The sequence below is a fragment of the Eleutherodactylus coqui genome, chromosome 10 (assembly GCF_035609145.1).
Source record: "Eleutherodactylus coqui strain aEleCoq1 chromosome 10, aEleCoq1.hap1, whole genome shotgun sequence".
Lineage (NCBI taxonomy): Eukaryota > Metazoa > Chordata > Amphibia > Anura > Eleutherodactylidae > Eleutherodactylus > Eleutherodactylus coqui.
In genome coordinates, this window is record NC_089846.1 from 29445750 (window position 1) to 29459826 (window position 14077).

At 44.1% G+C, this 14077-nt stretch overlaps 1 protein-coding gene across 5 annotated transcripts in view; it reads left to right on the forward strand.

Moving 5' to 3' along the window:
- The window catches only part of GAPVD1 (GTPase activating protein and VPS9 domains 1), a 55309-nt gene extending 42223 nt beyond the window's left edge, over window positions 1-13086 (forward strand). For 4 of the 5 annotated variants that reach the window (XM_066580753.1, XM_066580754.1, XM_066580756.1 and 1 more), the window contains 11 exons: window positions 735-822; window positions 911-988; window positions 1071-1193; window positions 2903-3032; window positions 3196-3305; window positions 4626-4785; window positions 6086-6273; window positions 8073-8286; window positions 10222-10294; window positions 10647-10844; window positions 11681-13086. In XM_066580753.1, coding sequence (XP_066436850.1) covers window positions 735-822; window positions 911-988; window positions 1071-1193; window positions 2903-3032; window positions 3196-3305; window positions 4626-4785; window positions 6086-6273; window positions 8073-8286; window positions 10222-10294; window positions 10647-10844; window positions 11681-11821 — 1503 coding nt within the window. In that variant the 3' untranslated portion in view covers window positions 11822-13086. Of the gene's footprint in view, window positions 1-734; window positions 823-910; window positions 989-1070; window positions 1194-2902; window positions 3033-3195; window positions 3306-4625; window positions 4786-6085; window positions 6274-8072; window positions 8321-10221; window positions 10295-10646; window positions 10845-11680 lie in introns of those variants that run through there. The other variant, XR_010786947.1, reaches the window with a different exon arrangement.
- Window positions 13087-14077: the final 991 nt, after the last annotated feature.

Consider the following 14077-nt stretch of genomic DNA (forward strand, 5'->3'; position numbering starts at 1 on the left):
ACTTAGAATCCTGTCTCCTCTGCCATGTTTCCCTGGGTGCTATAAAGAGATTAAGCAGACCTGTGCTACAAAATGCTTCTCTTCTGTACGTTGCGCCTGCTGGGGATGATGCAACGTGACCGTGTCTCAGTGCATCGGGTTTAATACTCAAAACTTAAGGCACTGAGACACTGTCACGTTGCCTCACATCCAGCAAGGAGCGGGCATGGTGTGCGGAGGAGAAGTCTGCTGCTGTACAGGATGGCTTCTTCTGTTCACAGCCCCGGGGTAGGCATGGCGGAGGAGTCAGCAGGATCGTGGCACTTAGTCACCTATATGCATATTTACCTAATGATTAAGATATAAAAACAATTGTATGTGAGCTGCTGTGCCTGCACTAGAGATGACAGTGCAGCCACAGTGAGGAGTGGGCCGCCATATTCAGCTATGCAGCTAGCTGAAGCCCTTTTTTCCCCCCCCTTTTAAAGTAATTAAAGCAAGACAAACCGACAAACATATTGCAAAAATACTTCTCATATTCTATAAATTAAAAAAAATTCTATAAATTAAAAAAAAATTCTAAACACCAACTTGGAGAAAGCAGGTATGTGATAGACTTCTGCTTCTCTTGTCAGAGTTCTGCAAGAGCTCTCAGTAGACCCTCCAGGCTGTCTGCTTTGTGGTCTTATTTTTACTCCAGATCATTAATATCCTTTTATTTGCCAACTATTGAGTGAAAATATATTTTCTTGTAGCCGGAAGAGAAGAAAGACAGCGACGATGAGCGATCAGACCGTAATAAACCTTGGTGGAGGAAGCGCTTTGTGTCGGCAATGCCAAAAGGTAAATTTGTTTTTCTGCTAGATGCTTTACTTTTTCCCTTTTGGATGGCTTGTGGCACTTTATCTAAGTGACTTTTTTTTCCCCTCAGCTCCCATTCCTTTTCGGAAGAAGGAAAAGCAGGATAAGGAGAAGGAAGACCTGGGGCCGGACAGATTCTCCATGCCAGGTTCAGTGTCTGATTTCTGTACAGTAATCTTTATCTGAGGCGTCGCAGAGCCGTTGACTGGATGATGGTTTTTAACTTTTAGATGATGCAACGTCTAGACTTGGTACTCATTCTCAGGCGGCAGAAGACATTCTTGATAAGTATAGGAATGCCATCAAGAGGACCAGCCCAAGTGATGGAGCAACAGGCTCATATGAGGGAGCAGGTAAAACCATTATTCCATAGAACCCTACAGTTACCAAGTGGTGTTAATGCTCCATGTGAAAGCACACACAGGACGGGATAACTTGCCCATCGGTGGGGGTCCAACTGCTGGGACCTCAATCAATGCAGAGATATTGCCCCTCACTTCAATTGCCACTCACTTCAAAGGGCAACTGCCGGAGATGGCAGAGGTCAAGTGCTCGGTAATCTGATAATCCTATTGAAGTGAAAGGTGGCCCACACGCACGATCGCTGCTGCCAAAATTTTGGGACCCAACGGGGTTAATTTCTGTGTGTCCCAGCGGTCAAACCTCCACATGTGGTTAGAGGATAACTCACAGAGATGGGAATACACCTTTTAAAGTGACTTTCCAGAAGAAAAAAAGATGGCCGAACCGGTGACCTGACTAGCCTACCAATGCATATTGTGCTTCTGGTAAAGCCCCATTTACACACAAAGATGATCGTTCAAAAGATAAGGAGAATGACAGTTTTGAGTGATCATTTTGCCTAAAGTACTAATGGGCATTGATTCCCATTGGTACTTTATTAGCTTCATTTGTGTGCAAATGAGCCTCCAGGAGCTATTGCAGAACTCAGCAGGATGTCTGAGCTAGCTTTGTAATTAGTCCCATTGTTCAGCCATGGGCTGCTAACAGAAAACAATGTAATCTCTAGCTCCCATGGACATAACAGCCTGTGGGCTGCACAGAGAATACAATGTTATCTCCTGTTCACTGCCTGTGGTCTGAACCATGGTTTTTATGCTGAACTAAAAATCATTGTTCAAACGAAAAGTGCACAATGGTAGCATTTACACACAACGATTATCGCTCAAAAGACATCGTTTCAACGAATTTTGAGTGATAATCCTTGCGTGTAAAAGGGTCTTGAGGCACTGCTCATGTGCATAGCACTGGTCAGTCAAAGCGGGTGTAGTGTCTTTGACTAATGACGCATAGTGCTGCAGAGTGTGCATCAGACAGTTAGACACACTGGCGTGGCCGACTTTGTTTCTTCATGCGCGAACAGTCTCTTTTAATACTCCTAATGAATTGTAGTGCCGCAAACATTATCCTTATACTAAACTCTGCTGCTGCAGAACCTCCCTTTTTATTAGAAAGCTTCCCCCCCCCCCCCCCCCCCCATTGATTTCTATGGGGACCTTTGATTTGCAGAAAGTGCATGTTCAATCTTTTCTTTTTTTTGCGCTCACAATAATGTGCGTGTGAACAAATTCATTAAAACCAATTGGTTCTATTCACTGTGAATTGTGTGTGTTTGAAGGAGCCCTAAGAGGGTTATTTTTCGTCCCTCTACTTGAAGGACAACAAGCTGTGAGAGGCACTTATTCGGGACCCCTTTCAACGCTGAGACTCGAATGTTGACTGTTATCTGGGTTCCAGAAATGGTCCGAATTTTGGCCACAAATAGGATTTTGTAAAAAATTGATCAGATCAATCTATCAAATTCACATGTCTCATGTGAAGTTGTATGTCTGCAGTTATGGGTGACAATCTCATGTGTGTCCGTTGTCCTGCTTCCAGAAAATAGATATAATTCAGGTTCTTTTTGACTTTTGTCAAAGGTTCTCTGGACACTTGTCTACATTGACCTTTTCACATATGACACAGGTCTCGGTCACCCTGAAGCCCGTGTCTATCTGTCATTGCCATGCTGTTGCCTTATCTCTGCTGTGATGTGTTGCAGATGTGGTTGGTGATGGAGAAAGCCTTCATGATTCCCCCAGAGACGAAGCCTTGCAGAATATGGCGGCTGATGATCTTCCGGATTCTGCTAGCCAAACGGCTCCTCCACCAGACTCCTCCTTCTCTTATAGGTAGGTGTCTATAGAGGGAGGGTAATTCTGCGTCATGTAAAGAGCCATTCCTCCCCATTACTGATTATCTGGATGATCAGTTAACTCTGTATAAACCATTTTTCGGTAAAAGTTAGCGTATACTCACAGGTACACTTGTCTTTGTTATATTCTGTTAATGCAGGGATGCAAAAAAGAAGTTGCGGTTAGCGTTATGCTCTGCAGATTCCGTTGCGTTCCCGATGCTTTCCCACTCTACGCGGAATGGTCTGCCTGATCATACCGATCCTGAAGGTAAGCGTTTACGTTTTCTAAGTTCTTGACGTCTTTGACCACCACTATTCAGCATTTAATATGTCAATGTAATATTGTATCGGTGTTCAAACCCCTAATATCAGTGTGGGCAGAGCAACCCAAATCAAAAGATATGTTCTCTCCATAATTTAATTGGACTCTGTCAACATCTTTTTTTTCAGTCCTTGCTGATATGTCTGCTGTATAGATCTGTGCAGTAGTTTTGGAGAAACTTGCATTTAATTAGTAGTAGATGCACAGAACTAGTCCTGCATATTCATAAGCTGCAGGCTACACCTACCCCGCCCTCCACTCAATGATTGGCAGCTCTATCTCTATGTATAGTAAGCGGAGAGCTGTCAGTCAATATCTGGAGGGCGGGGTGGGTGTAGCCTCCAACTCATGAATATCCAGGACTATCGATTTGGCAATGTGCGCAGAGGCCGGGGTAAGGTCTGCGGATAAATCCGGGAGCCTTGGGTACGCAATTTCTTCTCCGCTCACGGATATTATCCATGAGGGGAGATGAAACAAGTGTGTTTTTTGTTTTTTTTTTTTGTATTTTTTTTCTGTTTTGGTTTTACTTGTACATGATCGCTGTTATCCATTGTACCGCCTACAGCGGCACCCGGTGACAGCTCTATGCTCTCGGCTACTCCTCCTAGCCGGGTGCAGGGAGTTTTTAAATTTCCCAGGCTTCTGCGCACGTGCGTGACGTAATGACGTTTTTTTTTTGTTTTGTTTTTTTAAAAACAGCAGTAAATGGTGCAAAATAAAGGAAAAGGACACTCTCCTACTCCAGCATCTCGAATCTAGCGCTGAAGCCTCAGTTGTAACTGATTTGGAAGCCAGTTGTAGTCACGTTGTCCATTTGACTGCTCCGTGGCTGAAGCCTGTCATAGGGTGAGCGGTCATGTGCACAATGGATGACCTGTTGCCATAGGCAGCCTCTTCTGGGTTCTGATTGATGGGGACTGAGCCTTCAGTGCTGGACTGAGCCTTCAGTGCTGGGCTGAGCCTTCAGTGCTGGGCTGAGCGTTGCTGGAGTAGGCAAGTATGTCCTTGTTCTTTTATTTTGTATCATTCTACTGCTGTGAGGAACAAAAAATTCCCAGGAACCCCCTTTTTATGGTTGCTATTAAAGTCCAGAGTTCAATCCTAAAAGGAGTAAACCTAATTCATCACTTTTCCAACTGAAACTTTTTAATTTTATTTTACCCGGTTCTTGTTTATTTTATTTTTTTGTAGTTTCTGAAAACTACATTTAAACTTTTTTTAAATATATTATATATAATTTTATATATATTTTTTTTCTTTTAGACAATGAGATTGTTTGCTTTCTGAAAGTGCAGTTGGCCGAAGCCATTAATCTACAGGACAAGAACCTCATGGCCCAGATTCAGGAGACGATGCGCTGCGTGAGCAGATTTGACAGCCGGACTTGCAGCAAGATCCTTGCATCCATAGCAGAGGATTACAGGTATGTAGAAAATAGTGGAGGTGGGGGGGTGAGTGGTTGGGGAGGGGTAACTTGGCCCATTAGACCCCACCTTCAGCAGAGTCTAATAGGCTGCTATCATGGGCTTAGTAGAAAGTACACTGCATTACTTATGTAGTGCAGTCTAGGTGATCACATCTTCAAGCCTTCTTCAGGGACTAAATAGTGTAAAAAAATAAATAAAATGCACACTTTATCCCCCCCCCCCCCCCCCCACACACACACAATCCATTTTAAATGGATAATAAAACTTTAAAAAAAGCAACACATAGGTATTACCACGTTCGTAACGATCCAAACAATGCATTGAATAGCTGTGATTGGTTCATCGAGCGCTGCACTGATTGGCTAAGCCGCAGTGCTCAAGAACCAATCATAGCCAGCACTTCCTAGAGACGGGGTTTATGACAGCCCAAGACCAGGAAGCGCTGGCTGAAGAATGCAAACAAGTGTGCCAGAGCTTTGGGAGGAGAAGTGCAGCGGAGCGGACAGCGCCTGTTAGATAATGTATTTGTGTTCTGTTCTGTTTTTGTGTTTATGCAGCCAAGGCTTATTTTAGGGGAAACAGTAGGACTTCCTATGCTGGGTTCCCACAGGACTTTCACCGCAGAAATCTTGCGGTTTTGCCACAGCAAAAAACTGATTTCCATGGGATAAGCGCAGCTTCAAAACCCACAACACTTAGCCATTACCATTGGAGCAGCTTCACGGCTTGCTTTTCCGTTGCGGCCGGCTCTCCCATAGAGGACCAAGGCCACCATGGAAAGAAAAAAAGAATTGACATGCTGTGTCCCGGGAATCTGCGGCACAGCGCCGGCTTTGCCGCGACTGATTGTCCGCCCTGTGTGGATGAGATTTTTGACAAATCTCGTCCACATAGCTAGCTAATCCTGGGATTAGCTGCTGCAGGCAGATTTGCAGCAGCGAAGTTCTGCAGGGAAATTCTGTGGCAAATCCGCCCCGTGTGAACCCAGTCTTAATATTTAAGGAAGGTTTTCGTGCGATGCAACTTTGTGTTGCATCGCGGCTCCATAAGGAAATGTCGGCTTTAAAACACTGCGAACTGTGGCAATATTCAGTATGCCGCGATTTAATTTTTTTTCTCGCAATGTAGCAGCCTGGATAACCTAGCTAATGTGAAGGAACCCATTACAAAGCATGAGCTTCACATACATGTGACTTTGGTTGCTGGAGTGAAAGCAGCCTTAAAGTGTGACTCGTGTAGATTCTTAGTTTCTACTTGCTTTGTGCTAATTTACTATTTTTCTGCTGGTTATTCTAGGAAAAGAGCCTCCTACATTGCATATCTCACACGATGCCGCCAGGGGTTACAGAGCACGCAGGCTCACCTTGAGCGCCTGCTGCAGCGGGTTCTGCGCGATAAGGAGGTGTCGACCCGTTATTTCACCACTGTTTGTGTCCGCCTCCTGTTAGAGAGTAAGGAGAAGAAGATCCAGGAGTTTATTCAAGGTAAGTCTTTCTCTTTGCCTAGAAAGATGCTGATCTCCACATTTGTGTTCTGGACAGGAAGGTAAAAATAGAGGTTTACAGTAAAACGAAGCCTTGTGAGGAAGGTTTTCATGTATTACATAGACTTCTAAAGGTCCATCTGCTTCTACTTTAATTTGTACAAACTACTGTGTATCACTTCCTCGGTCTATTGCGGTAATTTAGCCACAGGTATAATAATGAATGGCCGCCTGATTAAAGACACCCATCTAGCAGTGCGTTTGACCTCCTATGACCTTCAGAGCAGAAGTAATTCATTGTAGCGTCCACCCAGAGGTATTGGAGAACCCAGGGTGTGCCAGGAAAACGTTCCCCATGCCATTACTCCACTAACCTGAATTGTTGACACCTAAAAGGAAGGGTTCATTGATTCATGCTGCTTGTGCCAATTTCCAACCCTTCCAGCAGCACAGTGCAACAGAAATCAGGATTCATATGACCAGGCAATGCTTTTTTCACTGCTCAGTGATCCAATTTTTCCTCCTTGGCCACTGGCGTTCTGACTTTTCATAGAACTAGTTGTCTGCTGCTAATAACCCATTTGTGCTAAGGAACACTGAATCGTGTGTTCGGACTTATTGGAGCTCCTGCGTTGTATTTCGCTGCAATTTGCTTGACACGGCACGACCTGTTCATCAGAATAATTCTTGACCTCCTCCTCTGACCCCTTTGATCAATGAGTTGTTTCCATCCACAGAATCCCCTATTGCTGGATGTTTTTTCTCAATCGCACTATTCTCAGTATACTCTCTGCACTGCTACATGAGAAAACTCCATGCGGTTGGCAGTGAAATCCTGGTCCCCACTAGTCTAGTACCAATGACCAGGCCCGTTAGACGTCGCTCAGATCACTGGATTTTCCCCTTACCATGTGGATTCACACTGAAACTGATGCATGAAAAACTTGTCGCTTGTTTTTATGTTGCACTCCGGGTTCATGGGGAGAATTTCCATACAGGGAAGCTCCAATCACCAAAGGGTCAGGGTCTCATTATACATGTCCATGTTGTGTTTTTGTGGATTTTATTGCATTTCTTTGGTTATTTATGAATTAGTTTTCAAGGAATTATGTTTATTTCTACAAATCTACGCAGTCTGCATAAATACATATGCGATTCTATTAGAATTGTACAATGTTTCGTTTTAAATGGACATCATGTCGTATTACATTTACTCTGGCTCTTTGTAGGACAGAGTCCGGCAGAGCAGGGGAAATTCTTTGCAGCGCCTCTCGGTGGTGGACCTGAGCAGGACTGGATTACATGCCCTCCTGCATTACTAATAGGTGGTGCTCAGAATTCATGCTGCAGTAGGTGTAGCGGATGTAATTCTAGAACATGCGTAGTTTGTGTTTACAAGAAATGGCGCAGTTGCACATAGGATGAAGCGTGATAGATCGCCATCTAGTGCTTATATGTGAGACAAGGGTAGAAACATAGAAGATTACCACCATATGGTCCATCTAGTTAGCACTTACAGTATTTCATTTTTATTTCTCTTAAGGCCTCATGCACATGGGCGTATTTTCTGTGTGTTGTTTTTTTTGGGGGGGGGGGGTTGCACGTGAAATGCAGAAAAAGGCGCATGCTCATAAACACATGCAGTGAAAATATATTGTATTTTTTTTTTTCTTCCCCCTTCTATCTGACCAAACTTGCGTACACCCGTGTGCATGAGGCCTAAGGATATATGCTTGACTTTAACTTGCCTGTGCCTTACTTTAGGTTTTACTTTTCTCCTTTTTTTTTTTTTTTCAATAGACTTCCAGAAACTAACGGCCGCCGACGATAAAACGGCACAAGTGGAGGAGTTCTTGCAGTCTCTGTACGGAGCGATGGCCCAAGATGTGATTTGGCAAAACGCCAGCGAGGAGCAGCTGCAGGACGCACAGATTGCAATTGAGAGAAGTGTGATGAACCGTATTTTCAAGCTGGCCTTCTACCCCAACCAGGATGCCGATGTCCTACGTGATCAGTGAGTTGGAGGGAAAAGGAGGCAGATAGGAGAAGTGAGTGGCAGATGGAAGGGCAGAAGACTCTTGGGCCCAGATTGGTTGAGATTAGCCTTATTAAACAGTACCGGCGTTGGGACAAAGGGGTCGGTTAGAAGTCTATGACCGTAGAATTTCTGTTACTCGGCTGAGTAATTTTAAGGGTCAGAAGCAGAGATCAGTGGGGTCTGGGTGCTGAGACCAAAGCTCAGACGTTACTGTGAGGAGCCAGAGGTTTTCTGAAACAATAGGTACTCTTTTACGTACTTCTGGAAATCGGTGGTGGTTCATGTTTCACCAATGTGGTTTTCTGCACCCTACCCCAAAATATCCTTTTTGATTTGGATTTTCTCGGTGAATGTAGCATTGTAGTCAGTTCTGTGCCATCCTGTCTCCCGTTTTCATGCCATAATCTGTAGATTACTCATGGTGGCTTATGTAATGTCATGAACTCATCCTCTATTCCAAAAATCTGCAATTCCAGCTTCTTTCATCCTCAGCAACCCGATAGATCCCTGAAGGAAGCCGCAACTGGCTGTATTTCTTTCCTACAGTGGCTTTTGTGGAAATGTAGAATTCTATGCCCCCCATTCAAATGTATGGACAGGACATGTCCAGTGTCCTCCATAGCAGGATAAATCAATGCTTATCACTCTTTCCTTTTTTTTATTAAAGGGAACCAGTCATCACATTTTCCTATCCAATCCATGATAAATGTTTAACCCGGGTAGTAATGAGAATCCTTTTATCACTATTTAGTTTTCTAATACATGCCCCAATACCTAGGGTAGGTGCTATGCATTCCTACTCCATTCTTACTTCCCGCTCGGTCACCTGTGGCATTCGGTGTTTGGTGCCCCGGACTCCCTTCTGCATGCATGTGCACAGCTTGCACAGTTGACTCCGATGCGCTGACTTCCACGGGTGACAGCGAGGGAAAGGAGAGCAGAGTAAGTCTGCAAAGGACATCCCTGGACTCCTCGGGAGTTTCCCATGAGCGTAATAACTTAGTTTATGATGATCCTAGGTGATGACAGATGCATTTGAAGTGCGGCGGTACATCCAATTATTAGGAAAAGAAGCAGCATTAGGAGGGGCTTGTTTAGTTATCCCCCACCCCCCTCTCGCCACGTGAAGTTGGTTTTAGGAGTGAGGTTGTGGTGATGGGTTCCCTATAAAGCAGTAAATTGGGCTATTTTAATCGGAACATAAAATCTCACCTCCAAGACTGATGGTGTGGAGGCTGATGGGAAGATGAAATCCTGAAGTGTCTGGATGACTTTTGTAAGAAGTCTGAGGAGTCAAGCAGCGGTATTGTGTGGCTTTTTTAAATTTTTTTTTTAATTGGGTCCCATTTGAGTACAATTTTCAGGGGGGGGGGGTGGGGGGTGCTATTGAGTTGGATACTCAAGTTTTAGGGGTTGGGGCCTTTTTAAAGGTATGTTCCCACCTAATGGATTTTGGTGCAGATCCTCCATCGGCAGCATATTTTGGAATGTAGGTTTTTGGTCTGGATTTTGAGCTTTTTGGGTTATTTTTTTTTTTTTGGGGGGGGGGGGGGGGGTTTATACACATCCACATACTGATTTCACCCTTGTATTAAATCGGTGAAGACTGCTGCGGTGTCAGAATCTGTACCGATGGGGGTGCGGATTTTCCAATTCTACATGTGAACGTATCCAAAAGAATGATTGCGTTTGAATTAAAACTGAAAATACTCTTATCAGAAAATGAGTAGACGAGGCCAAAGAAACCCAAATACAGAATTTGCCCATAGCAACCATTCAGATATATATCTGACGCACTGTGATTCTAGATTAAAAACTCCTTCAAAATGTGAGCTAGGTGAAGATGCAGCTTGTCTGATTTGCTTTATTCTACAGAGTTCATTCATTGCCTTTTTCTTTTCCCCCAAACAGGGTTTTATACGAACACATCCAAAGACTATCCAAAGTGGTGACGGCCAATCACAGAGCTTTACAGATCCCCGAGGTCAGTGCACAAGACTCCAGTATAGTCCTGTTAGATGAACAGTTGGGCTTCTGCTGCCCATACCTAGTTCTATAAATCCTGATGGGTCCCAATGATAAACACGTTGGACTTCTGCTAATAGAGAAGGGGCTGCAGGGAAGTTCTTTGTTGCTTCCCTACTGAATGAAGATGTATGCTTGGCTTCGTGTGAAAGTATATGTGCAGGTTACAGGAAATGGGGGTCAGTTCAATAGTTTTTCGTGGTTACAGTGATCTTGAGAGGTTAATAAAACCCTTGTTTGGCTGCTAACCTGGATGCATCCGGCCATTATAATGTAATGACTGACAATCCTCTTATCTTGGTTTCCATTAGGTTTACTTAAGGGAAGCTCCATGGCCTTCTGCACAGGCTGAAATCCGTACCATCAGTGCATACAAAACCCCCAGGGACAAGGTGCAGTGTATCCTGCGCATGTGCTCCACCATTATGAACCTTCTCAGTCTAGCCAACGAGTACTCCGTCCCAGGAGCCGATGACTTTGTCCCCGTTCTGGTGTTTGTCCTTATTAAGGTGAGAATCTGGAAAAAGCTTATAGCTGAGACTACGGTTTTCCCTTTAAATTATTTCAAGCTGCCTTGGCTTTTATCACTTTCCTTAAGGTTACGTTCACACATTGTGGATTTTCCGTAGCGGCTTTCAGTGCGGATCCACATCAAAACTCGCATGTATCGCATGGATTTTGATGCAGGTTTCATTCGCTCATTCAGCGAGTTGAAAGCTGTGCTGAAAATCCACAGGATATATATTGACATGCAGGGAATTTAAAGTCCGCCCTTCACAACAATATCCACAGCTTGTGGGTGAAATTTACCTTCCAAACTTTAAGGGGTTTTCTAGGATATTTCATTAATGGCTTCTCCTGAGACCCTTCACTCCAGTACTTGGCACAGTGCCATCCATTTAAAAGGGGATGACCTCAGGATAGGTCATCAGCAGCCGATCAACAGGGGTCTTCTGCTTGGCAACCCATCCAGTCAGCTGATCGCCAGCCTGTACTCAATTGTATTCAATTGGAGATGTGCCTGTAGTACCAACCTTGGCCACTGCAATATTGACAGCACTGACAGCAAGCTGGGGGGTCCGCCTATCAGCAGGGATCCTGGGGGGCCCTTCCCAATCAACTATTGATGACCTATCCTGAGGATAAGTCATCAAAAGTCCCAGACAACCCCTTTAAGTGAAAGGCTGAGCTATATTGGGCACAGTCAAACCCCTATGGACATTGCTGTGCCAGGTACTGCATTTGACTGTGCAGTTGTCTATGTAAATACACATAATATTGGGGTGTCTGGCACATGCATGCAAAGCCTGAGTTTTAACATGATGTTTACTGTACCCTTTCACAGGCTAACCCACCCTGCCTCCTGTCCACTGTACAATACATCAACAATTTCTACGCTAACCGCCTGACTGGAGAGGAGTCCTACTGGTGGATGCAGTTCACGGCCGCAGTGGAGTTCATTAAAACCATTGACGATCGCAAGTAAAGTTGGCCCACTGCTTTAAGAGAAGACAAGGAAGTGACATCTGTCTGCCAGCAGAGGGCAGCAGAGACCTGCTTCTTGTATCATAAACTGTACAGAGAGGAGTCGGTATAAGAAGCCTGCGGTGCATTGTATTTCCTTTAAGCCCCCTTCCTCACTTACAATAATGCATCCTTTTAAACGTAATACTAAACAAAAATTTCATTTATTTAGCTTTTGGATTTTTATTTATTTCATTTGGTTTAGAAATTCAAAAAAAAAAGGGACCACATTTTCAACCGTTCTAGATTTGTTACGCTCGACACATCTCATTTCAGGGTTGTCACCGCTGCAGAAGTAAATTAGCTATAGGGACTAGTGGCAATAATATAGAAAATATATATATAAGAATCTCACTTGGCTGCCTGTTGGGAGTGAAGTGCTTCACTACTTTAATCATGGACGCTTGGTTTTAAAGGGATGCGGTTTACCGCCACTTCCCCCCCCCCCCCCCCCCCCTCCCTATTTGCCAAAAGTAAAGTAGAATGTGAATGGGAATTTTTTAAATTTCCTCCATAGTCCTGGAAATATAAGACAGCGGGATTTCGGTTTCGTTCCATTTGACACGGTGGGGGCAGCCCTCTTGTAATGCAATCCAGTGAGAATCCAGTTTGTCATTAATTATCCATATCCCCAAGGCACAATCTATGTATAAAGGTTACTACGACTAACTAAATGCCTACTGGGAGGTTTTATTCAGAGCACCTCTATCATGGAAGAACTACTACTAGTGTCTGCGTTATTGTATATGACAAGGGCCGCTACATTTTAAATGGTCAACTCGGTTGTTCCTATCCAAAACTTTGTAAATCTTGTAACATAGGTGGATGTATGGATATGTATACATGGGGTTAAATTCATTTGATCTGACATGATTAGACATCCTAAGGATCCTCCAGGAAGATAGAAATCCAAAAGTCCAACACAAAATTAGCGGATCAGTTGTCAAACTCTAGTATTCTGCATTATTGGGTGCATCTGCGCCAGACTATTGGGATTGTCATATTACTGAGTGTCTGATGAAATCAGTTTTGCCATAGAGCTATGTATTTATATCCATACACATAAATTGCACAGAACGTGTAACTTTTTTCTATATTACAGAATTTAACATGTATGATATATAGGTAAGCTTGAAGTAGCTAAGAACAGATGGTTGTCTTCTGTAAGATTTCCTAAGAAGCTAATAGTGTCTCTGCTTCTATAATAAACTTTCTGTAGGAAACCTGTTACGTTGCCCATCATTCTTTTTTTTCTTAGTTTGGACAGAATTCTTGAGTCGTCTGCATTTTAAGGAACTTTCCAGCTCTGCTGGCCTGTAAAAGTTCAGGTTTATATACACTAGATCTGTATGGTAAAGGGGTTATCCAGGGTTGAAGGGATTGTCTAAATGATGTAAATTGTTGTTCTTCACCACAAGGGACCTCTTTACAGGCAAAGAGGCTCATACACTCCCTGCTAATCGCTGATGTAATGTTTATAGTCTGAGGTGTCTTGTTAACCTGCTGCTGCAGCCAATGACAATACTTGGCAATCATCGCTGAGCGCTGTCATTGGCTGCAGCAGCAGGTTTACAGCTCATCACGGGCTGACTGCAGCCTGTAAATAACACGGCACAGAACACCCGGAGCCACTGGGGATGGAAGCAATGGAGGAGAGGAGAGTATGGGCTGGTTTGTCATTTTTCCCCTTGGAAAAGTTTACATAACTTAGACAACCTCTTAAGATGCTCCTTCACACAGACAAATGCACGATTTTGCTCACACTTCAGCGCAACATATTTGTGCAGTGAACTAGGCTCTTTTTTGCACATGTATCAGTGCATTTTAGGCTGCCTGCACATCACCGGGTTGGATCCCGCAGTAGAATCCGACACTGTGCCCAGCCGGTGACCCTGCGTACCTATCCGGATTCTTCTGTACTGCGGATGTGCCAGCCAGCGCACATGCGCAGTACAGATTACGCCATGCCTTCTCTAGGCGATGATGCAGATCCTGCGACCTTTCCGTAATGATGGAAGGTCCACAGGTCAGACTGCTTCCATTGACTTTAAAAATTGCCTCAAAACAGAGCATGCTGCGTTTTGGGTCCCCCACAACCCCGTGAGCAGAAAAATCGCAATTGACTTCCGCTCGTGGGCAGGAAAAAACGCTTTTCCATAGCAAGCTATGGGCAGTAATCTGAGGCCAACGCCCGCTCTGGATTCTGAAATGTAGATCC